The sequence below is a fragment of the Battus philenor genome, unplaced genomic scaffold (genome assembly GCF_028537555.1).
Source record: "Battus philenor isolate CCGP_79_NKW_IND1 unplaced genomic scaffold, ilBatPhil1.0.hap1 SCAF_11, whole genome shotgun sequence".
Classification (NCBI taxonomy): domain Eukaryota; kingdom Metazoa; phylum Arthropoda; class Insecta; order Lepidoptera; family Papilionidae; genus Battus; species Battus philenor.
This window is the reverse complement of record NW_027181673.1, coordinates 4,905,651-4,931,326: the sequence shown is the minus strand read 5'-3', so window position 1 is coordinate 4,931,326 and position 25,676 is coordinate 4,905,651. Positions and strand designations below refer to the sequence as shown.

Below are 25,676 nucleotides of genomic sequence, written 5' to 3'. Positions count from 1 at the left end.
TTAAACATCGCTAAGATCATTGGTCTTGCGCTGCTTGCGTCGAGCAACTTAACGCGACTTTAATTGTGTAGTTATTCATCTAGTGGAGGCTCTTACCCACGTCGCGTCTACCGGCTCGCCATTCGAGAACCTTTTGCCGCTGGGGCCTTGAGGTTGAGCAGCGGAGGTAAAGTCGTCTTACAAGGTGGACAGGAAACCATGTCATAGAAAGACTGGATGAAGCCACTTCCAACCGGTCGTGTTGGAAGTCTATGAGGGAAGTTTATATCCAACTATGGACGTCCTACTGTGATGAATGTTTTGAGAGGATATATCGTGGACAGCAGGCAGCGCATAGTCGGCCATTGTGTCGATCTTCGGGGGAGACCTTCGTCTTGCCGTGGGCATCTATTGGCTGACATGATCAGAGAGCCTTGTTAAAGTTCTTATCAGACACTGGATATAGGCAGTATTCAACCAGTCGTAATGGAAGTGGCGGGCTGGTACGTACCTGGTCAAGCACTGCGGGCCCGTACTTCATTGCGAGCACAGTGGCGGCGGCCAGGTACTCGTCGGCGCCGGGCTCGCTGCGCGCATCAGCCGCCAGGCGTCGCGCCAAGTACGGGAACAGCTGCGGGTCGGGTGCGTTTTTGACGCTCGCCGGCTCTGGCTCCTCCGCAGGAGGCACTGCCTGCCGGCCGAACGTCTGCCGCGACCAGAACGTCAATTACATCAAATGCTCTATTACAATCTAAGTCTTTGTAATCTGTATACACACAGGATAATTGTTGTTGTTATAGGTGTAAAAGTTTTGAAGAGGTTAATGTGTAGCTAAGTTTAAAGCTTTTATACTTATTTCTAACCATATTTTTATAGGAATACCAGGAGCCAATAATTTCTGATAGTGCAGGGTTAGTCCGAGTTAATAAACAATATGAAGTTTTAATAACAAGTAATTTGAATTTTGAAAACGCTTTTTATTACTATATTATCATGACGTTATTTCTGAAACCGTCGATTTGTGGATAGGGTAAGACCATATATTAAATGACATCAAATCAGCTTTATATCACCCGTTTCAAATTTATAACGAATCACAATATAAATAAAGAACATTATAGGGAATCTTAAAACGAGAGCTATCCCGAGAGTCGAATCAGCCTCTTAAGATCACAAATGTAAGTCCTTTACTGTTGGGTTACCAATTCTCGATGAGTATAGTGTAACAACAGTATAATTCCGCTAACCTGTAGCAATGTTGAACGATGTTGAGGGTCAACTGTCCACAGTGATCCCTTTCCAAGTCCTGGCGCTGCGGCGACCTAAAATTAAAAAAAGTAGATATTATAAAAGCAAAAAGTCTCTACTTAAAGTGTTTCTTCTATATTATACTATCTTTTATTAATATTGTACGATTGTCGTAATAAAACAATTAATATAATGATTTCTCTGATCTAAATAAACATATTATTTTTCGTAAATTTATATTTTCGTTGAATTTTAAAAAATCAATGATACTTTATTTCTCTTTGGTTTTTTAATTAGTCACTCACCTTATGGAAGCATTTATTCAGCGAAAGGTTATGCCTTACGCTGTTCTTCCAGCCCTGCGGCGCGTGTTTGAAGTACGGGAAATGACGAATGATCCAGGCGTATATTTCTTTGACGGGCAGAGCTCGGGCAGGGGCTGCTTCTATCGCCATGAAGATCAGACAAGAGAAGGAGTAGGGCGGCTTTGTGTGCGTTGGCACAGCCGGTGGCGACGGCGGCGCTTTACATGGCGTACGCGGCGGCGATGGGATACGAATCACTGGCGGCGGGGTTTTCGCTGCTTCAGTTTGCTGACAAATCAATCAAATAAAACATTTTTTTATTATCGAAACACATTCGATTGACACAGTACTTAAATTCTTATATTTCCTTATACACATGGGTATAACAAATATTTGGCGAAGATCTGACATCAATGTATAACTATATATATAACTAGTAATTACGCGGCACATAATAACATACCTAAACGTATAAACACCTACATTTTGTCTACAAAACTTAAAAATAAAATCCTTCACGTGTGTGTGCATATATAAAAACGTTTCACGTATTACTCAGGACCGTCCTTTTCATAGTTTTAAACTTAAAATAAAAGTATCTTATTAAATAAATCTTATTATAACATTCAAGATTAAACTGAAACTTGTTTTGTTGACTCATTTTTATGATTGATATTTTAATGCTACTTCAAAACAAAAGAGAAACTATTAAGTTTCTTGCTGGCTTTAGTTGGCAGAACAGCAAGGGTAATTTACAAGCCATAGCAATCGTTGTATTGTGGATTTCTATACGAGATCGAATGAGGAATGTGGAGTCTAGATCAGATGGCCACTGTGCCTCGAGGTTTTAAGAAGAGACCACGGAATGGCAACTGTATCTTAAGACGTCCACACACAAATTGGAAAGAAGACCATGTTACGTTCGTCGGAAGACAGCATGCAGGCCGCATCCAACCGGTCCTATTAAAAATCTATAGTTGCAGCCAATCCCCAACACTGGACATCGTACGACTAAAATAATGTTGATTATGCCCGTACCAAAAATTATGACCTTTTTTTATAGTATAACATTCTTTATTCATTTTTATTTTAATCCTTACAATCCTCCAACGAATGCTGTTTCGCACTTATAATTATCGAGTAGGCTAATTACTCAGCACTGGAGAAGTTAAATTAAGCATACTTATTTACTGTTAGTGTGATTTTTGAATAAATAGATAAACGTTAACTTTGACAGACATTATCGGATTCTTTTCTTGTTGCGATACCATCGCATTTCCTCCGAAATACATTTTATATGCGTTGAAGGTAATATTCAAGTAATAACTATCAAAATGTCGTCATTTTGAATGTTTAAAGTTGCCAACGATATTGAACTATTACACACTTGAATAAACAGACCTTCATGGTATTTTATATAACATCATTTTGTTCTTAATGAATTATGTTAGTTATGTTTGTTTAATATGCTTTAAAGACTGACGATCATACAAAAAAAGATTTACTAATGTGAAACAACGAGATATATTTTTAAAAATTATTTGTAAAATATAAGAAGTAAAGATAATTATTGGTTGTTTCAGATCTATTTTCTATATCATCATGTCAGCTGATGGCCTCGTCAAGCCATAGGTCCTCCCCATATGAGCGTCACGAGGATTGATTTTGTTTAGCCCGCGTCCAGCGATTTTGGCGACTATGACTATGTCGTTGGTTCATCTAGCGGGAGGCTTACCCACGCCACGTACACACGACTAGTGGTCGTCACACGAGAACCTTTCGGTCATTCTAAATACCCACTTACTTATGACAAAAATTATAATAATTAAATAATAACTTGGTAAACTATATAGTGTCCCACAAATCAATGTAAACCCAAAATTGGGTTAAAAGCCAAGTACTGTAATTTCGAGCAGCTAAAGGAAAAAAGAATCTAGGTCACGTATTCTTAAATTATTGACATTCAAAAAGGTAAATGAATTTTGTCTCGTCTGTTTTTATCTGTGTTTTTCTTTCTATTACTATTACAACAATTCTCTTTATGGACTTTTTGTTAATCCACACGCTTAATTTTTATTCATTTTTTTATTCTAGTAAAGAGTTTCCTTTAACGTAGCGCATGTTGCCGCCGCGGACAGGACAGTCCGACATAATGGGACTGTCCGCCATACTATGATATATAAAAATTTATGTCAACAAAATACCAAAAACTTATATTTATAACTGTTGATATTTGTGACTTAATAATTTTGAATTTCTTTCTAAAATAATAAAGCGTACTCATTACACCTATAAATATGTTCATACGTAATGTATTATAGATATTTAATCTTAACGGTAAGGCAGGCAATCAGTTTTAAAGATTACAAAATTAAATTCTAATGTTGTTTCTGAATATTTCAGTAATCAGATATGTAAAAGTTGTCGTTGCTGATATGAAAACAATATATATGATATTCATTTTTCTCCCAAGTTTTAGTGGGCGAACCGTATGAAGTGGACAATTCACCATTATTTCAACCATAAGGCGTCCACTGTTGGAGATGGGCCTCCACTATAGATTTCCAATACGACCCGATTGAACCAGTGTTTTTTTGGATTACTTTGACGAGACCATCTATCCACGTTGAGGGAGAAAGACTTACGTTGTCTCAACTCCAGAACCTTGTACACACCTTGTAACACCAGTGGTTATCAGATCTGCACAATATTATATAGCCATTCTACTGCCATTTAAACTTGCCAATCATTTACTTACGTTCATTTATGTATCTCCTCATTGGATCTCGTAGAGGAATCTCGTTTTTAGGTCTAATCATGGCTCCTAGAGCGACTGTGGGCTCGTAGACACTTGGGAAATACTATACGAGTGAACATTAACTGAACATATATCAATATATAAAATTATATTAACTATTTCGATGCTCTAGCCGTCACCTCTCGCTATCTCTGACTTCCGACTGTCGCTATATATTTAAATGTATTCAGAGAAGCCGTACGCACCAATTTGACATTCGATTTTAATTGAATTCATTATTAAAATATGCAATATGTCATTCGATACGATTTGAAAGGCTTTGAAAGCATATAATGTAAATAAAAAACATATATTCTTAGACGAATTGATGTGTCTATACAAAATGAAATGGAGATAAAATTTCAAAAGCACAAATGGTTCATTAATATGTATAAATAGATAAATACCTTTATAACGACTTGACTTGTGATAGTTTTTGTATCTTCTATATCATTTTTAGTGAGGTTTATTCCTGAAACGGAAAAATTGCACTTATTAATATCTTAAAATTTAAGGCACTTAAAAGTAAATTGAGATTATACTTAGTTGTTTTTGATTCAATGACATTTTTTTATTTTAAATTTTATAGGAAAGTTATTTCGTAACCGAAGTCTGTGGAATGCCTTTAACACAAAGGGAGCACATATGAAGGGCCCTTGAAAACATAAATCTAATTTATAAAATTTTAATTATCACAACGTGTAAAGTGAAATTAAAAGGAATAAGTTTACTACCACAGTTCCTACCGACAGTTGAAAGATTCGGATAATGTATATCTTATATTTTGTTCTTTTGTAAGATAAGTTTCCCAACCTGTGGTCGATGTAAACACTACCTTGTATGTTTCTGCTTGTTTTGGTTAAGTGGCGCCGTGGTTAGTGAAGTCTCTGGGTTAGTCTCATGGTGATGAAACGTGATGTCGTGGCAGTATATATTGATAGTTTCTGTGTCCACTGTACATTTTTCTGCTGTGCGTCGGGTCTGGTGAATTTAATAACGTATCTTCCCAAGTCGAAGCTCCTGAGACGGCTTTCGTGATTAGTTGTTAAAGTGAAATCTAATCGTCTTTAGTGTTCTGTCTTCTCAAAACTGATTAAGATGTTACTAACAACCGGTATATGGCAGGGGTAACCAAGCTCTTTGATAGTTCGAGCCATTTTTCGAAATTTGAAATATCTTGCGAACCGCAATTCAATACGCATTTAAAACACGGATGTTGCTAATTTTATGGTGGAATAATAATTATTATTATTCACACCACTAATATAAATTTAAATATTGTAATAATTCGACAATCAATTGGAGCCAAAAATAATCATCCAAAGCAAAAAGCCGCAGTTTGGCTACCCCTGATATAAAGCATTTGTAGATCAAAAAAAAAATTCACTCCGCAAGTTCATAGCTTTTAATCGAATTGAAAACGACGATATATTATTAGAAAGGATATATGACAACAGTACTATTCCTCTCTTTCAATCAAGTGAACGTTTTATACGTATCGTCTCTTTCTAGTGTGGTAAACAAATGATATTTTGAAGATTTCCCACACAGACTGTGTACGGCGTATAGAATCCCGATCCGGTAATAATATAATTTGTAGCGGCCGGAGTTGAGAATCCCAAGGGAGCCTTTGAGCCTTACCTACAGAACATTACATAAGACGAGGTCTAGGCTAAGTGCTCTTTGCGCAAGCTCACGTATTATTTAAATGTCAGATTTTTTTAACTAGCTTACACTGCTGCTCTATTGAAGTTTAGAGATTTCGCGGATTATAAATGAGCAGGACGCTAAGAGAATTTAGCCTAGTACATCTTTAAAGGTAGAGAAGCTCGAAGCTTGTCTCGGACCGTTACAATTACACTACAATTTTACCGGATTGAGGCATAAAGTATTTGTTTGCCGCTTGAACAGATCACAGCGTGAGTTGCGATCTTACATTGTGATGTCATCATGACTTGCTAAAATAGTATTTAAAACTAACCTCTGAGTAAATTACGGTCCTGTAGCCAACTCAGGCTTGTGAGGTCGTCGTCGTGGTCAGCCGGCGGCAGATTGCCCGCGTTGCCGGCGCACGCTACCCTGCTAAATTTTAACACAGTTCCAGTAATTTGAATAGTTCAATTGACTACTATTTTATAAAACTATAAATACGTATACACCTATCCCCCGATTTACTCTGTAGATTCCTGAGAAAAACGTATAAATCGAAAATTATAAATTTTCAAGTCAAAACCGTGTAAATCGAAAAGCTTGCAAAAAATGCATAATTTTGCTATTTAACAGTTGTGATTTTTTTTTCAATATTTTTAGGTGTACACAGAAATAAAAATAAAATGTATTGACAAGTTAAAATATTTAATGTATTACGGAAACACTGTTTTTTTATTTAATTACAATACATTAAACAGAAGAACAAAAAATAAAACCAAAGGTGTTTTATTGTCCTTTATCACTGTCAGAAATAACTCCCATTCTTTTTTTCGGAAACGAAGGTTCGAATTCACTTTCATCACTTGAAGTTATTTGTACCGATTCGATGTTTGAAGCAGAAATATTTACATTATGAGAGATGGTAATAAAATGGGTTATTAACAATTGCTTCAATTTTTTTGTAAAAACCATGTAAAAGCGAAAACGTGTAAAACAAGTACCGTGTAAATCGAGGGATAGGTGTATATTAGATTAGTTATAATGAATAAAACATAAAAATTTAATTAATACGAAATAGAAGTTTATTGCGTGGACACATCGGACCGGCAAGCGCAGCGTACAACGGACTAAATAGACGGATGACCTATTTATTTTCGTCCGAAAACACAAGAGATTGAACACTTCCAACCTATTGGGAATCTCTGAGGTGAGGCTTGCGTTCAGCAGTGGGCGTTCTACTGCAAAATTATAATGATAATTATTCTTTTCAAAAAAATTAGTGTCGCAATCATTTCTGTCCTAAAAACTACCATCTTGTTTTATTGTAGAAATTAATATTGACATGTCTTCAATTAATGCTATTATATAATATGTGATACTAATTAATTATTACAATAATAATACAGTTTTTATATTATATAAATCATAACACGACAAATTAGCACAAATGTCAACAATTACACACATAATAGCGCAATTAACAATAATGTTTTTATTTCAAACATAAGATAACTGAGCTTTTGTATTTAAATATAAAGTTTCCATAGCTTGTATTTTTTCAGCCTTAATAATTACTTTGTAAATTCAAATGTAATTTTACACATGGATTATATCTCTTAGTGAGGTTACGACGACTCTTCCACCTGTTGCATTGCAGTCACAACACTATACACCTACACGGGTATAGTTCCTCTTGGTGCAAACGTCATCGTTGTACCACCTGTTTCGAGCTGAATATTGATGGAACTGTACAGAGCCTAATCCAGCATAACGTCTATTATATCAAACACATTCCATCATTGGGTAATAAACGCCTCAGACCTAAGAAGAATAGAAGCAACTCACAACTATATATTTTAAAAGGATTTGAAATTACATATATAATTAACATTGATATAGCGCGGTGAAGACATCATTCCTAAGGTGCAGTATCTTCTTTATTTACAGCGTAATAATTCTTAGCACACAAATATTTCCATCATCTGGGATTTTATTATAAAAACGTACATATTACCCGAATTCGGTGAAGTCGAGTCTTAGGTCAAAAAAATTGTATGCAAGACTCGAATTATTGTAGTAATAACATCAACAGTGACGTTTAAATATATATTTTTATTTATTAAGTATTTATAAAGTTTTGGTGCAAACTGTGATATAAATATTAATATATTTTTTGAATGTCCTTGAGTGCGTAGTGCGATATAGCAACAGAAGCAAATTCCATCACTGGCAGCAAGTTATCAAGGTTCCCGTCTTACCCGGTCACCTAATAACTTGATAAAAACTGATATCGGCGCCTACACAGCGCGATGATCGATGACTGCGCAGTCAAACAGACACGTCGCTCTTAGATAATAGCGGCGGATTATGAAAAACAAAAAAATCGCGTTCGAGATATAAATTGTTGTAAGTATAAGCGATTGTACGAATTTACGTTAGGGTCTTGTTTATGATTGTATTTAATGGAAATTACTTAAGAGGCGACAGGTTCTCGAGTGGCAACCACGAACCGATAGACTCAGCGGAGGCAGGCCCCTAGTTGGTGGGACGATATAGTCAAGGTCGTTGAAAGACGCTGAATGCGGGCAGCGCAAAACCGATCATCATGGCGCTCTAATGTAGGGGACCTATGGCTTGATGTGAGCGTTTATGAGCCGACATAATGATGATAATATGGAAAATGGATCTAAGTAAGAAAAGGACCAATATTTAGCCACTTCCGCACATGCAGTAGTAGTCGAACAAAGTGCACCGCCCGCCAGCCCGCTGATAACTGCGCATGCGGCAAACAATGCGAATTACACAACTGCCACCGTTAAACCACTCAACACGTGTTTCACTCCTCCACGAGGCATCTTCAGGAATTTGTTACACCGATTAGTGCCAATCACAAAGTCTATGCACTTTGTTGCACGACTACCACTGCATGTGCGGAAGTGGCTAAATATGGTCCTTTTCTTACTTCGGATGGACTTCCGCAAAATAACGACTGATTCCATTAAAAATGGATCTAAAACAATCAATAGTTATCTTTACTTTTTGTATCGTGGCCATCTTTGAAGGAGGCTTGTGCCTTCCAGCAGGCCCCTATCGGCTGACATGATATAACAGTACTTTATTCAGAAGTACGAGATAATATACAATATTAAGCTTTTGAAAATCGAAATTCTGCTAAATTTCTAGTGATGAAAGGTCAAATGCCTTTTCTCTGTAATTACTCTAGGCCATGCCTTTAAAATAAAAATTAAAAAAGAATGTTATTAAGTGTTAAGTAAAAATCATCACCATTATCATCATTTTAGCCGTAGGACGTCCACGCTTCCCAGTAAGTCCTGTTGAATACCATGTACATCGAGCATCCTTCAGACTATCTTAATAAAATCGTCTGTCCATCTATCCCTTAGGAATGAGAAGATCCGTAGAGAAAACTGACATCGCCCAAACGGATTGGCAAGTGGCAATGGGCGGAACACATCGCTCGTAAAGCTAATTGCTGCTACGGCCTTAAGGCAAACGTAGTGTATGAAATATAAATTATAATTATCATGTTATGAAAGAAAACTTCAAAACAATAAGAGGAAACCGTCATTAACAGTAAGAACCTGTAAAAATGTATTATTTTAATAACAAAGTGTTAGGAAAAAGTTCTATAAAATGAGTTAATATTGTTGGCAGGAATTTTTTTTATTTATAAGGTCAGTCAGTTATCTTCTCTTTGTTCCTGTTTTTACTTTACATAAATCCTAATTATTTCAGATTCATTAATAACAACACACGCAAGAGAAACCTGCATTATATTGATTTATTTACAATCGGATATTTCACAAATAATTTAGCATAAAGTTTTCTCTAATAATTTATGTATAGACGCCATTAGGTTTGTATCAGTTTAACTAGTTTTACGGTTAATCAAGCGAATTATTAATCTTTTTCCCTGTCTATTTTTGTTGAAGGTGAAACATAAGTCGAAATGCATTTTATGTTCACTCGTTATTGTAAATCAAGACAAGAAAAAAAAGGTGAAACGCAAACTGATATTTCTTACAACAATCTTTTACAGCAAGTGAATTTAATTGGTTACTTAGAAAAAAAACAAGAGTCCACGTTCATCAAAATTAGTTTATGTGAAGAAATTATTAAATTACCGATTATTAATTAAAAATATTTAATTACTGATTATTAATAAAAATTATCACGTGCTTTTTAATTACGATCTTTTGATAAAGGTCGCGCGTTAAATTTTTTATCAGAGTTGAAATAAAACTTAAAACGAATCGGCATTATATTCCGAATTACAACCACAAAATTAATACATTTGCTAGTTTTTTATGTGAATGCTTATGACATTTAGCCTTTAAAAGCCATCAAGAAAAAAATATTTTAACTGTTATTAAATGAACACCTTTGTAAAATACAGAAATAAACGTGTGATTTCATCGATAAACAGACAGAAATTTTTACACTTATTATTAAATTTTTTACCCCTTATTTAACATTTCTTGTGTACCTTAATATCCACGAAAAAGTCACTTGTAAATCAGTTCAAGTTATTGATACATGTTCTACCAAAAATAATAAATTAAAAAATTAAGGTTTTTAATGTAAAAGATATTAAATAGATTAACATAATTATATAATCTGTACCTATCAATTAATTAATATAACTAAAAAGTGTCATGCAAGGTGCAAATCTTGTGAACGACACGAATTTCGGTGGAAAAATTGGATTATTGCAGAAACTTTTAATATGAAAAACGACACTGTTTGTCCAAATTACATCGTAAATAGTTGTCAAAAATTTGGCGTAAATAAAAACAAAACATTGCACGTTGAAATGTGCTGCAGCGTGTGAAATATGAAACTTTACAACAAATCAGTCTGAAATTTGACTTGCCAATAACTTTTGACAGTATGTAGTCTGACGGGATAACAAGTTCCTAAATTACATTATAATGAATATATTTATAATGAACAATGTAAGAGACTACGATAGTTGTATCACGCGATAGACACGTGTTATGCGTATGTAAAAGTGGAGTATCATAATGCACGGTCAGCAAAGACAAGTAATTAAATTAAATTAAATAACAATGTAATAACAATTAATATCAGACTCATACAATATTATCATCATTTCATCCACAATACGTCCACTACTGAATTAATAAGCCTCTGTTATAGATATCTAATAGTAAATCTTACACAATATGTACACATTATTAATTATTAAAACTCAGTTTCCCCTTTTAAAAATTTTTTAAATGTTTTGTTGTAATACTCAATATCAATTAAAAAATTAAAATGATTTACAATTATTAAGGCAGAGTATATACTAAAGATTTGTTTGTTACATTAAACGACATGACCGGCTAAAAGCACATTTAATATCAAATGATTTATCTATCAACTATAATAGCTAATATTTTATTGCGAATTTTCTTTCTACTTTTCTGACGATAGACAACCCATTGCAGGGCCTCCCCCCAAAATCGCTACTATGACTAGTACAAGACTAGCTGCCTGCATCCCGGAATTTCCCGCGACCTTCGTTATGTCGTAAGTCCCACTCACGCCACCTCCTCCGGCTTGTCGCTCGCCCACTCTAGAACTTTTCCGCCCCGATTTCTAATTTATATATCTCTAAATATTATTTCCAGACATTTTTATTATTATCACTATGTGTTTGCATTACACTGCTCTTTAATTTAAAAAAAATCCATATTATTCTTAGTTTTCTTATAAAATGTATTTATGTGAATCACCGCTGCTACTACCTCTAAATACGTAGTAATGATTCGTAACAATTAAAACAACCAAAGGTAACTTTGGCACAAAGTGTAAATTATAAACGTAGTCTGCGTGTTCCATTTCCGATACAATTATGTAAATTATGCAATTATTTAAATTTTAACAAACTATAAAGCAAAACATAGAGCGCTACACATTATGTTTTAGGACCAAAATTTCGTGTTTCAATGAAAATTAATTGGTTACACGCTCTGTTATTGATGGTGAAAGAAGTACAGGGAGTAACGAAGAAACCAAGCCGAGAAGGTAAGACATAAAAAACCTGCTGAAAATTGTAGGGAAGACCTTTGTCAAAGGGCGAGCCGACACCAATGATCAACAATAACAATAACAATAAAGAACTAAGACTGAACTTTGTAATATTTCTGGGCATCATATGATTAAATTAAGATTTTTCATTAGACAAGTAATTACTTACCATACTATAGAACCTTTAATCAAAAGTAACCCATTATTATTACTTTATATAACATATTCTATGTATGTGTGTGTAAGTACGCAGTGGGTTGTGCCTGTAAATATGTTTAATGGATTATTCCGCTCACAGAGTCATTCACCCAATAATAATTAAAACGTTCTAACCTCACCAACCCTGGCTGTAGTAATAAGATCTTTAAAAAGAAATAATTGCGCCATGCATTTCTTGTTCTTAACCTTGAGACATAAAATGGCATGTCTTGTTAGCTGAGTAATTATCGTAGTAAACAGTTTACCGGTGGTTGCATTCGAATAGATAATTTTTAATCGCTGTCTAGAGTATTTTGTGTGAATTTTATGGTAATTTTCTAGAAGCTTTGCCAGTTTGGCATTACCGAGATATACGAACCATAGATAATATAAACTGTTTCTGTCAGTACTGACGTCACGTAGTAAGACGCAGTTGTATTTTATTAATTGCTATTGACGTCATCACGTGTTATTAACGTTGGGAAATTCCCTTATAGGACACCTATACTTATAGTACTTCTGATCAATGATTATTTTTCCAGAACCCAACAAAGCGTCATTGTTTAAAGAAATGATTTTGTTTCTCTTGTGAGTTGACTACAAGTTGCAAGAAAAATGCTGCTTTGTTTTTTAAACTGCGTCTCGCCCACAATTTTTTTTTGCATAACTTAATCTCCACAGGGAGTCAATATCTTAAAAAGAACAAGCTTACATACAAAAATGTTATGAAAAAATAAACACTTCAATCTTTATGTAATACGTCCTGTGACCTGCGTCGATGCCTTCAGAGGAATATTGCTAACAAAATCTTTTCGAAAAATCATTTTTCTCTCCGCCAAAAACAGGTTGATAGCCTAACAAGCAAGCTGTAAATGGGTATAAATAATTTTCATATCCAATTTTTTAAGTAATTTAAACAAAAATGAAACAAAAACTTCAAGTACGTTTTCGTTACATTTATTTTTAATTTTTATTTTATTATAATTACTTCATTAAATATGAAAAGCGTGGGAATTTATTGTAAAAAAGCCAGCAAGTAGTATAAAAAAAGGTAGGAACCTATTCGTTATAGTAGGATCTTTTAGTCCAAGACTCATTTTGCAAGGTAAATTTTGCATTTGCAAAGGTATGCTCAAGAGTGTATTTAATCCAAAAAATATCTAAACAGCGCCAAATTTATATTTAAAATAAGTAGAATATAGTTATGTATTATCAAATTATGTATGGTATTATATAGATATTTTGAAAGAGAAGATTGCCGACTAATGACGTAGGCAATAGATCAAGAAAACACTCGAGGTTCTATCTAAGGAATATTAGCGACCATAAGATCTAACTTGGGTATATGTCCTGCCATTTGAGGTACACTAGCACTGTTTGAACACTCTTTGCGAGTCTAAACAAAAATTTTAAATGCGGAAAACAAACTGAACGAATGCCACGAACGAGTCAGTCGGGGCTGACGCCGCGAAATCAAATAAATGCAACCGGGCTAATTAAGGCAATAAAGTTATGTGTGCTCTATTGTGCGCCCCTCGCTTTATAGCATCTTTCATTGTTGGCAGGAGGTGTGATGAAATACACTACGGACTACAATAGAGGCCCGTCCTTCAGGATACTTTATCGTTTCTTTACTTCGCCTCTCCACCCAGTGTCGATCCGTCTAGAAATTATTAGCAAATGCTATATAAGGGGCGGTCTCGATGAAGGCCGGAGTTGGTCGTCTTATAGTCTCATCAGCGATACGAAGCAAAAGTAGGCACGTTACCGGTCCGAAGTGAAGTTTGTCAAGTGCTCGTAATTCGAGCCTCACGCTGTCACCTAATAATATTACAGATTGCCACATGGATCATCTGCCCGCTAGTCTGTTCAAGTCAAATCAATAACTAGACTCTCCATTACCACTTCAAAAAAGACTAAGATAGTATGGAAAGGGATTGACTTCGATTCCGTCCAAATTCGAAAGCGTTTAAACGGACACGACTTTCAGAAATGAAAAGACGGTGGAGTAATGTCTCTTACCGTATTCCTTCCTCCTTTAAGATATCCAATTGATTTAAAGTTTGTTATGTATATATGTATATATATACATACACATATATATATATATACATACATACATAGATATATACATATGAATAAACAAAATCGTTTTATTTATACCATTAATAACTCTTAATTTTTAGTATTAAAATACGATATTCATCAATTTATAAAAAAAAATATAGCATAGTTAGCCGTGATATAAATTTTACTAATAATTTTTGTGTAAATTTGAAAATCCGATATCTATTGTTAGGAGAAACGAAGTTCCCCAGGTCAACCAGTTTGTTATATTTATAAGTGGATATTTCAAACGGAAGAGATAGTTTTTGATGTTTTAATCATATAGATCGATAATGCGTGACAATTTTAATCTTGAAATATCACGGCGACACATACCAAGTGATTATACACGAACGAGGTCGCATTTAAACGTAGCAAAGCATTTGACAAACTGTTTACACATAAATAAATATATTTATATTATTCAAATTGTTATTGTCATTTTAATGCTGTATACTTCAAAATGTTTGTATTGAGTAGACATTGTAACTATTTCTTTTTCATAATTATAACGAGTACTCATAGTTGGATCTTAAACGATTTGTCCTTCGAACAATCAAGGAATTGATAAATGACAAACAAGTATTCTTCGATCCATTGCAATTGTTATTGATTTTTATTTACAGTTTATACAGAATGTCCCATAAATAAACGACAAATCGAGAGTCCATTACGCGTGTGCAAAATGATTACCATTAAAAGGGGAATAAATTGAATACACCTAATTTTGTTTTTTCTCAGTGTAAGTTCTAGATGTTGTTCTTTCTACTGCCATTGACTGCAATTTTACCCTTTTTTAGGATTTTTGAACAGCCCATATGATATATCTGGATATGCAAACTTCAACACGTTCATTAACAAACGATGTCATCAATCAAGGTCATTAAACCTTCGTGAAACTTAGCACTAATACACCCTTGTATCACAGACAGTACAGCACTTGAAGCCTCGACAGCAAAAATATTAGGTAAATACAGCATAAGGAAATGTTCTAACATTATGTGTTTTCTTTTTTGAACTGGACCCCCTCTGTTGTCCAAATTTCAATTACAGAATCAGCGGTTCGAGGCTGAAGAATGCAGAGGACGCCTAGCCTAAGAATTCTTTTAAGATCAAAAGCTGGTAGGTACTCATTCAGTGCAATACCAGAATTAGATTAGATGGTATACTTACGCAGGCTGCGGTGTCTCCAAATCGGATTCGTCGGAAGCATCCTCAATGTCATCGAAGTTGTCGATGACCTTTCCGGAGACCTCGAGTCGACGCAGCGAGCGGCCACTGGAGGCCACGTGGCGAGCGATCTGCCGGATCAGCTTGCGCGGCAGCGGCAGGGACGCGCGCGCACCCCGGGCAGGGGAGCCGCCACGCTCGCCGCGCATTGGCGCCATCTGACGACAATATAAGACATTACTTTTAACAACACTACATTGACCACAAACAGTCTAATCTTAATTTTTTCATGTGTCATCCATCTTTCATCACCATCATATCAGCCGACAGATGCCCACTGCGAGACAGGCTTCCTCAAAAATTGTTAAATAAAAGAAAAAAATTAAACAAAAGTTGGAAAAACTTCTATTTGATAGAAAGTTATGGAAACCATAGAGCTGCAGCCCTAAACGTTGGTCCGAACTACACTTGATACAAAAAAAAGCGGACCGATTACATATCGACGCGTTTGGGATGTTGCTGAAGGCGATACTGCAGATTTAGTAGATTGCCTGTAGAACCAGAGCATCGATACTGATGGAACTCGGAGTTTCCACTAGCGTTTTCAATATAGTCACGACGCGGATTTTTGAGTTTTCAGTCACACAGCCAAAAAAGGGATGATACTTGTAAAAACTTTGCACCATCTGCTACAAGCTGAATCTGGGCAATTTCAGCCTATGGACGTGGCAATCAGAGAGGCTCGATAAGCTGGTTATCGCAAGAAAAGTAGGGAGGAAGAGACTAAGAAATCCATCACCAATCCGATGGGTGGATTCTGTTTGTGATAGTTGGAAAAGTAGTGGGAGTGAGAGTAGATCATGACAGAGTAGGTCGTAGCTCCATGCGTTGGTCAGAGCTACGCCCGATATCACATTAGCCGAAGCAATACACACCGCCTAATATTGACAGAGATGGCGTAACATAATACGCGACAAACTTTCCAAGAATGGTCACGATCTTCACTAATGAAGGATATAACAGGGAAGGAAGAAGGAAAAACTAACACAGAGTGTTGCGCAGACTTATTACGTCAAATTATACACTAACACACGATACGATGGCTAAATATCGTTACAGGAATTTCTTCCGTCACTTTCCCAGTCCCTACAAAGGTTCGGCACTCTGAAGCTTAGTTCTTTGGGATTGTTTATCATGACGCCTCTCCTCTCATAGATTACCACGATGTCTTGTGCTGACCACATCAAGCAACTTCCCGCGAATTGGACTATGTCGTCGGTCTTGCTAAAGAGGGCAATCCATTTAGCGTCCATCTATGCGATCCAAAAACTTACCGGTCTCTTAATTCGCTGAAATAAATAATACAACCGCCCCAGTCGACACTGCAAGGGAGGCGTATTATCTTAGATACTGCAAAGAAGTTTCTGCTAAGCTTTCTTTGCGGATAAGTTTTCTTCCTGTTACCGGTCAAGATATAAATGCCAACAATCAAATATAGATCAATGACAAGAAAATGTTATTTAAATTGAAAGATACAAATTATTTAAATAAACATTTTGAACAATGCACAAAATAAGAACTTGATGACGCCACAAGTTTTTTTATGACTTCTGTCAACTTCTGCCTTTCTTTAGTAACTAGATGTATGTCATTAATACGTTACGAACTGTACTCTCATTTAAATGAAAGTACGCAGTAAGTTCGCCAAGTACGTTATAAAAATTAAATGATTCGTAGCGATGTTTATACGTCTTCCTTTACATTTATAACGCTGACTTAAGCATTAGTCATTTGAATATATTGAAGCGGAATTCATGTAAACAACAAGTTCATTCTATGTTTTCTTTTTTAATTTGATATTTCGATTTCTTTGTACAATTGCTTGGTTTGTAGCTTATAGTAATATAAAAGCTAAAAGAATATTATAGACTTTTTTTGATTCCATATTTTTTTACCCATTCTTAGTTATATAATTATTATCCTTTTATCTAATTTACTTCAATGCTGCATTATCTAGTAAGGGTTATATTCATAATCCTAAGTATTTTTTTATATTTCATGACAATTAGGTTTGTGAATTTAAAAACCGTCCTCTAAACCTCCTTGCGTTCGTTCCGAACTAATCCTCTAATCGAAGAAAGGAATCGTTCTATTAATTTACTATTCTCGAAGTCTCATGGTTTCAAAAATATTGTGATGAATTAGTACACCAGTAGCTTTGTGTAAACTATCGCTAGTCATTATTCTTTTTGATTAAAATATCCAAATGTAATTTAACAGAAAACTGTGATGTATGATCAACAAGATATATATAATCCTTCAATCAGTTTAATACAAAAAAAACCTCGAGTTGTGTGAGTATTTTTTAAATTACAAACATTTTTGTTGAAATAAACAAAATTCCAACACATTTTCGAAGAATTTAATCAGCAAAAAGCTTTCACACCTATTTCCAATCATCCCTATATAAAATAATTACACTGAAATATATTACGTTTATTTATTTGTTCTATTTAAATGCGACAGGTCAATAACTTCCGGCAGTACAAAGTCTGCAGGTACAGAGTAAATAATAATTTCAGGACGTAGTAATCCGAATTTTAAAAACGTTTTTTCTTACTATATTATAATTACGTTATATATACATTTTTGAAACTGTTGATTTCATATAGCCTTCAAACGAGCCATACATTTACTCTTTTGAAGCTTTTACGCATGTCACCAATTACCTTGTTCCATCCGTATGGACACACCAATAAGTATAAGACGGGAATGCGAGAGATCATTGCGCTCAGTCATTCCATGGGCGTCCCGCCCAAGGCATCGAGCTTATCAAGCTTTCAATCCAGTATATTATCAGTAGGTCTAGCAGCTTAGTAACATAGAGGTTAAGACGCTTTCAGTAGTCTCTCACTTTAAATCTAGCAAATTCTTAAAAGGGTCAGCAATATTAGTTGATTACAAATGTGACAAAAAATTTGTTATGTTTGACGGCACTTGCATTTCAACCTGTTGCCATCAACGCTTCACCTCGGGTTGTTAACCTGAAGCCGGAACTAAAGGTTGTGCAACACTTGATGTATTGCTTTTTGTTCGATTACAGAAAGCGTTTGTATAAAGTATGTCAGTGTAATAAAATTTTTCATCGATTTATCCGGTACACGGATTATTTTAATCACGCGAAAGCCTCTCGGAGAATTGAATAAGGTTATACAGGTGATACCTCAATTGCTATTAATTAATGTATGGCTTAAAAATATCGATCATTTCTTAAATGATAATTGCTTTAATGATAACATAGTAAGAAAAAGCACTTCAAATTTCGGATGACTACATATCAACATTAATTAATGTTTACTATCTGTCGCTGCAGACGTTTTACTGCTAAGACCGTGTGACGTGTCCCAGCGCATACATTGATCTTTTTAAAAGTTTTTAACCTATAACCAATCATCCTGTATACGGTACTAATAATTTGAAATCACAGGTTTATATACAAGTGAAGCTCCTAGAGGACTTTTTTTTGGCGCAAACCAAAAATGTTTAGAATTATATATTTCAAATTGTCTTTTTCTAAGATATTGAAAAATCATTTTATAAGCATGTATCCGTTTACTTATTACCTTTTCAATTGTCAAAGAGCTGCACTATGTTTCAATGTATATATATATATATATTTATATATTTATATATATTTATATATATACTTTACATATAGAAAATAATACGTCACAGTGTTTGTCGTAACAATTATGAAATGTGTAGAGTGAAAGTGCGGACAAGTTTTGTTGAGCATAATTAAGGCAGTGAAATAATTATAAAGTGCTGTATCTCCGGAAATACTCTTATAATTTAAAAATTGCTTATAAGATAAAATACAGATATAAAAAATAATACAAATAAGTAAGGTGGACAAATTATAGTTATTCTTATAATTACTTGAAAAATTTTATTGGTAAAAACCGCATTATTTAAATAAAAAAATTTAACCGTAAAGATCGATGTTAATGTCCACGGAACATGTACACGTAACAATAGTTGAAAGCTTCGTGATTATTCTATCTTTAACATCCTATCTGCCGTAGAACGTATACTGGCGGACATAGCTTCTCTCACAGATTTTCAATAGGACAATTTTTTTTTCATTATTTTTATAGACACCGTTATTGTGGGCCTATTCTCCTATCTTATTTTTGAGACAGGGATATATTTTACAATATTTTTTTCATTTTACAGTTATATTTTCACGCGGTCTCTCTCTCTTATACTTCACAATATCTCTCTTTTTTCCTTCTTTCATTTATGCATCGCCTCCCATCCTTCATATTTCTGTGATTTTCATTATTTACAATTCCGGTCCAGTTGGAAGCGGTCTACATTCAGCATCATCAGACGACCTTAACAAAGTCTTTCTCCAAGTCTTTTCTCCTTCTGGCTAGTTGAACTACGCTTGCCGATCGGTGGTTTCTACTCCAAAACCTTAAGACCCTAGCAGGAATTTGTTCTGCGCGCTATATAGCCCGCCTACTCACTTCAACTTGCCAATACTTTTGTTACTCTTATTTGCGCCTTTTAAATTAGACACCATTTAATTAGTGGACACAAACACAACAGTATCACTCGCCAAGAGTTTTTAAAAGAAATTATAAAAAAGAGTTTATAAAAAAATAAATAAACCGACACCATTTTTATATACAATAAGAGAAATTTGGAAACACGTCGACGAAAATTTTTCACTTTTCTCCAAGGGCGTATATTCAAAGGCTCTAAACAGCAAAATTTTAAAACAATAGCTTTGGAACATTTGAATATGCGCGCCGCCGCTCCATGTCGGAAAACAAACAACTTTGGTGTCGTCAAGTTTCAAAAAACATTTTTTTTTTTATTAGTTTTTCACTTGTCGTCTCTTGGTACACGCCGACGAGATCGTATTAAGGCTAGGTGATTACGTACATGTTTACTTGCTTGATGTGCCGCGAAGATAAATTAGAAGTATCAAAAATTATATTTTACGTAGTAAAATGCGGGCTTGTTTCTCGATAAGCAAACACTTCACACGAATTAGAACCCTATTTATTAATAATTAATGATTTATTATAAAACATCATTACTTCGGCCTCCCCACAGCTTTAAGACGTAGATCAAATTATAAAATTGTATTTCAATCCGATTATTTACAATACTAATATTAATACAGTTAAGATACAAAATAACAAATTCAGATTTAGAATAAAAAAATGTGCTACTACACGTATATTATATGTTAAATGTTTATAACTTTTCTCGGAAGCACAGGTCTTTTTATGGTCATCTTCGACCCATTGTCATTTTACATGAGGCGAGTTGATGGTTCAGACAGGTAAGCGATAATAAATAATAAGTTATTTGTGATAACATAACACGCCAACTACTGAGAAAACTAACAATAAACTTAGTGGGTATTGTAATTTCTAATGATCATTTTAAAAAAACCTCAAAATTAAAAAATTCATTCAGCTTTGTCGTTAACATACTCTGAAATAGAGTAATATGCATCTTGGCAGAGCCTGTGCTTAATAAATTAACTGAGAAGTAAAATTGCCGCGTCGCTTGGTAGTTTTTTATAAAATCTTATACGTTGACCTATGAATGATTGTGACACTTTATGGAGTCTAATAGTACAGCAAGTTTATTTTAATTACGTTGTTTATACTTAGATTAAATTGATGGCTGTCTACTACTATTTCTTAAATTTACTAGCATTTGAATATAGAAAATAAATTACAAGGCAATCAGAGTGGTCGAGATGGAATAAGTATCGTACATTGCATCGTGCGTTTCTGAGTGCAGTGCTATCTAGATTTACGAAATATAAAATCGATACAAATCTTACAACCCTTGTGCAATTGCCTTTTTTATTTACTTTTTTTTTCATAAAAAATCCTTCATTATTTTTCTGATTCTACCGACGTAATCATAGTATACTGGAGTAAATACTATAAAGATGACAGTTGACGTTCATACGTACTGTTATGATAACACATTTTCTGTAAAAAAAAAAATTAACATGATGCGAAGTAGGCGTTCAAATATTTACGTAAGGAGTGTTCGATGCTGTTGGAGCGTCTGAGATGAAAATGTGTTTTATCTTCAATACATTATCGCGAGGCGCAAAAGCACACAATCAAATAATCAACACGGCCTTGTCGGCGTAGGCGAGATTTGAGCAAACGTGTAATATATATCTAGATTCGGTTATCTAAAATTTTCCTGTTATTTTCATTTTTCTCTTTCGCTTTAGACTGGGATATCATTCTAATTATTTTTCGTATAGCTACTGGTAGCAAGAGAAAGATGAAAAAAGGCATAAATTCTTTAGAGTATATCCCCAATATTCGAACTTTATGAACACAATGTCATTATGTAAACTATCATCTGGTACTCATAATTATTCTCTGTTGCAACAAACAAAGCAATAATTATTTTGTTGTTGTCGTTTCAGCCCACAGATGTCCACGGCAAGGCACAGGTCTTCCCTAAAGTTAGTGGGTATATATCATAATCGCAACGTTTGGCGGGTTAGAGATGGCAGGTATTAAGATACGCAAAGGACGCCACTACACATCCTCTGGAAACTTATTTGTGAGCAGTGGCAATCCTATATAATTAATGCACACACTGTGAATTGTGTAAGATTGTATCCGACGAGAAGATCAGATCAGTACTATTATTAGATTGGGAAACGGCTAAACTACTAGTACACCCTCGTTGACGCTCTGTGGAGTGATCTGCTACTTGAGAGGGGACCTTTGCTTAGGCGATTTACGCGATTAGCATTCTACCTAAAGAGCATCCGAGAAGGCCGGTCCTCCACTTAAGCGTTTGCTATTAACTGGCTACCATTTTCACCACATCGAAAAGCTCTGGTAGAAGTGACGGAAGAAACTTGTAACGATTTCTTTTGCGATACGAAAGGATTTCAAGAAGTACTCAGTTGGATTAAGGCTTCGTCAAAGAACGTGTGCTCAGGGTTACTACTCTGTAAATTTTTCTATAGAAGACAGAACAACTTGGGTAATATGTGGTCGCTTCGCTATTTTAATGTTTATTAAATTATTTAATATATATTTATATATATATATGTACACACACACACACACACACACATATATATATATATATTGCCACCAAGTGTCTTTCGCTTATTCTTCCCAGGTATTTCAGGTATTTCATAAAGACAGGTGGTAGGCACAACTCGGCGTCAACAAGGGATGTAAATTCATTACATGTTAAATAAAGAATTTTTTTACTTGAATCTGGGAAATACAGTAGGTGATGGAAATTTTGCAATCATGTGATAAAAAGTTCACCAGAAATGTGAAGAGCTGTTTCCTTGAATATCTGTAGAACTTCTCGTAAATTACATAACACTAAAAGAACATTTAGTTTTAATTAGTTTTGTCAAGAATCTACTCAATAAACAAATTAGTTTCATAAATATTATCCCAACGCAACGTAGAGATAGCACAGAACACGGTATATTGCGTTAGACACAGTTTAGGTAATACGTTAGGTCAATAATTTCGCTAGCAACAGGCGACCTTGTAGCTCATCTGCAGTGTAACGAAATATCAATTGCTAGCCGCCGCCGGCTGCTCCGTCTGTGTGAAAATAACAATTGCCAATCACGTGACCAGAAACACCATTGGATAGGGTTTCGTTTTTAAACAAACCGACTACAATGGTGTATAGATTTGAATATATTCCAAAATAGCATCTTGTTCGATTGATACGATATACAGGTCGTTAGGTATAGATGTAAATGTATCTTTTAGAGTGTATATCTCATTTGCTGTCAATTGACGTATCGTGAACAATAAAAAAATCAATGTTATTAGAAATAATAAATAATGTAATGTGTAGTGTAATAATATATATACCACATACAATAATAATTTAATGTACAAAAATATATTAAGAATAAGCGTTGTAAAATTATGATTATTACATATTAAAATGAATTATTGTTTACTATCACTATAGACTTTCTACTGCCAGATGATATCTGCAGTTCACGTTTCAAGAGTTTCAGGTAGATATGTTTATACTGTGTAATTGGAAAGGCTTATAAGCCTTTTGCAGACAAATGAGTAATATATTAACCTTTATAAAACTTACACCTATAACTAATCACACTGTACAACATTTCATTGACAAACATCTGGTCGACAGAAACATCTGAGAATAATGAAAATCTCCTTAAATATTATATTTTTAACATCATCATATCAGGCGATAGACGCCCACGGCAAGACCATAGAGCTCCAATAAAGATCGCCACGATGACAGGTCTTGCACTGTCTACATCAAGCGACTACGGTAAATATATCATGGATCTACCTAGTCTACCTAGTGGGGGCCCACTTACGCCCTGTCTTCTGGCTCGTGGTTGCAATGCATAGGTTGCACGAGCGATGTGCCCCGCCCACTACCATTTCGCACTACATCGGTGATCTTTTTTCTTTTGCTAATCCTCTTCATATGTGATTCGATGATTTTTCAACATTAACGCTACTAATATACGTTTAATGTGTCTACTTACCAAATACGCTTTTACTAGGTTGGCGTATTTCAATTCAGTAAAACTAAATAGCCTTTGCCGATGACCGTAGAAAAATATTTGAACTCGTAATTATTTACTCATGTATAATAACTCATATGTGACGTTAAGGTAATTTTTTTATATAAGTCGTACTTCTGTTAGTCGGTCAAATTCACTTCGGTCTTATGTCTGTCGTGTTGTCGAAGTACCTATTTACATAATGCCATAAGATTACTTTTCGTTGTACTACATGCAACAGATTTATCGGGCGTTTTAATATTACGCAATTGTTACAAATATAAATACGTGTGCGACATGCGTCGTATCAGTGTCATTAGAGTGTGTGCCACTTTCGACTGATTTACGTGAATGTACAAAGTGTGTATGTTGTTCTTGTATTTTCTAAAATAATATATTCTACGCATGTGTAAGCAGGGACAGCGAATTAAAACAAATCCTTTGTTTAGTGCCACTAATAAGCTATTTTTATTATACAAAACCCTTTATAGTTTAAGTTAAATTTATTTGAATCTTGAAATTGTATATATTTAAATGTTTATGAATAGGTATATAATAAAAAAAATAGTGGAGACATTTGGCCGTTGAAAAAAAAATCTACAATAAATACCAAATCTTACACGGGTTGCAAATATAAAACAAAAAGAATCGTTGTAGAGATTATGAAATCTAAAGAATTAAGTATGGCATTAAATAAGAAAAAAAAACTTACGAGTTGTCTATATGTCCGTGCCTGATGGGTGCTAGCCCAGGTACACTTTGCGCATTAATATACATAGATATTATATATAGAATTGTTACTGCTCACAAACATATTTCCAAAAGATGGACAGCAGCGTCGTCTGCGTACCATAATGCCATACTGCAATCGCCAATCCTGCTAAGTGTAGCAATTATGGTATATTTCCCCTAAGAGATGCTCTGTGGGGGAGGCTTGCCTTGCAGTGGGCGTCTATGGGTGTGAAACATAGACACTGACCAAGTCTTAAGTGAACGTTGTGTTAAATGTTAAAGAACATCGGAAAATAGAGTTTCAGGTAAAATAAACCTTAATGGCATATTGACAAAAATAGATCTGCAAATTGAGATAGACAGAGCATATGATGCGAGACACTAAAGGTAAATGCAGTAGAGCTGTAATGGAATGATATCTGAGGGGTGGTCAGCGAAATTATTAGGACAGTTCACCAGTGTAGACATAAATAAATTAGGATCTGGTCTAAATTGGAGAAAGGTCACATTATAGGAAAAGACGAAAAACGTTACAGTAAGTCAATAATGCCTAACGACAAAGTTCAGACACATTTTAAAAAGATAGTAATAAATTACGTGTTATTATTATAAAATAAAAAAAAAACCGTGACGATTTTAAGTGGCGACCAGGAGCCGAAAGATTCGGCGTAGGCAGACCCACCATTAAGTGGACTGACACAGAGCAAGACGAATGTGACGATCTTTGCAGTAGAAGACGACTATCGACTTTTATAATAATGACGACAAATAATTATTTTAAAAAGAAATAAGTGGCCTCAAGAAACGTTTAAATATCGAATAAAGAAGTCAAGGA

The 25,676-nt window shown here is 34.6% G+C and overlaps 1 protein-coding gene across 2 annotated transcripts in view; it reads right to left on the bottom strand.

The window, feature by feature from the left end:
- The window catches only part of LOC137929803 (forkhead box protein N3-like), a 39,563-nt gene that overhangs the window by 4,879 nt on the left and 9,008 nt on the right, over nt 1-25,676 (bottom strand). Inside the window, exons 2-7 of one of the 2 annotated variants that reach the window (XM_068772914.1) lie at nt 15,514-15,728; nt 6,311-6,411; nt 4,737-4,801; nt 1,533-1,820; nt 1,227-1,301; nt 491-685 (exon numbers count right to left, since the gene is read on the bottom strand). In XM_068772914.1, coding sequence (XP_068629015.1) covers nt 491-685; nt 1,227-1,301; nt 1,533-1,820; nt 4,737-4,801; nt 6,311-6,411; nt 15,514-15,728 — 939 coding nt within the window. The remainder of the gene's footprint in view (nt 1-490; nt 686-1,226; nt 1,302-1,532; nt 1,821-4,736; nt 4,802-6,310; nt 6,412-15,513; nt 15,729-25,676) is intronic. The other variant, XM_068772921.1, reaches the window with a different exon arrangement.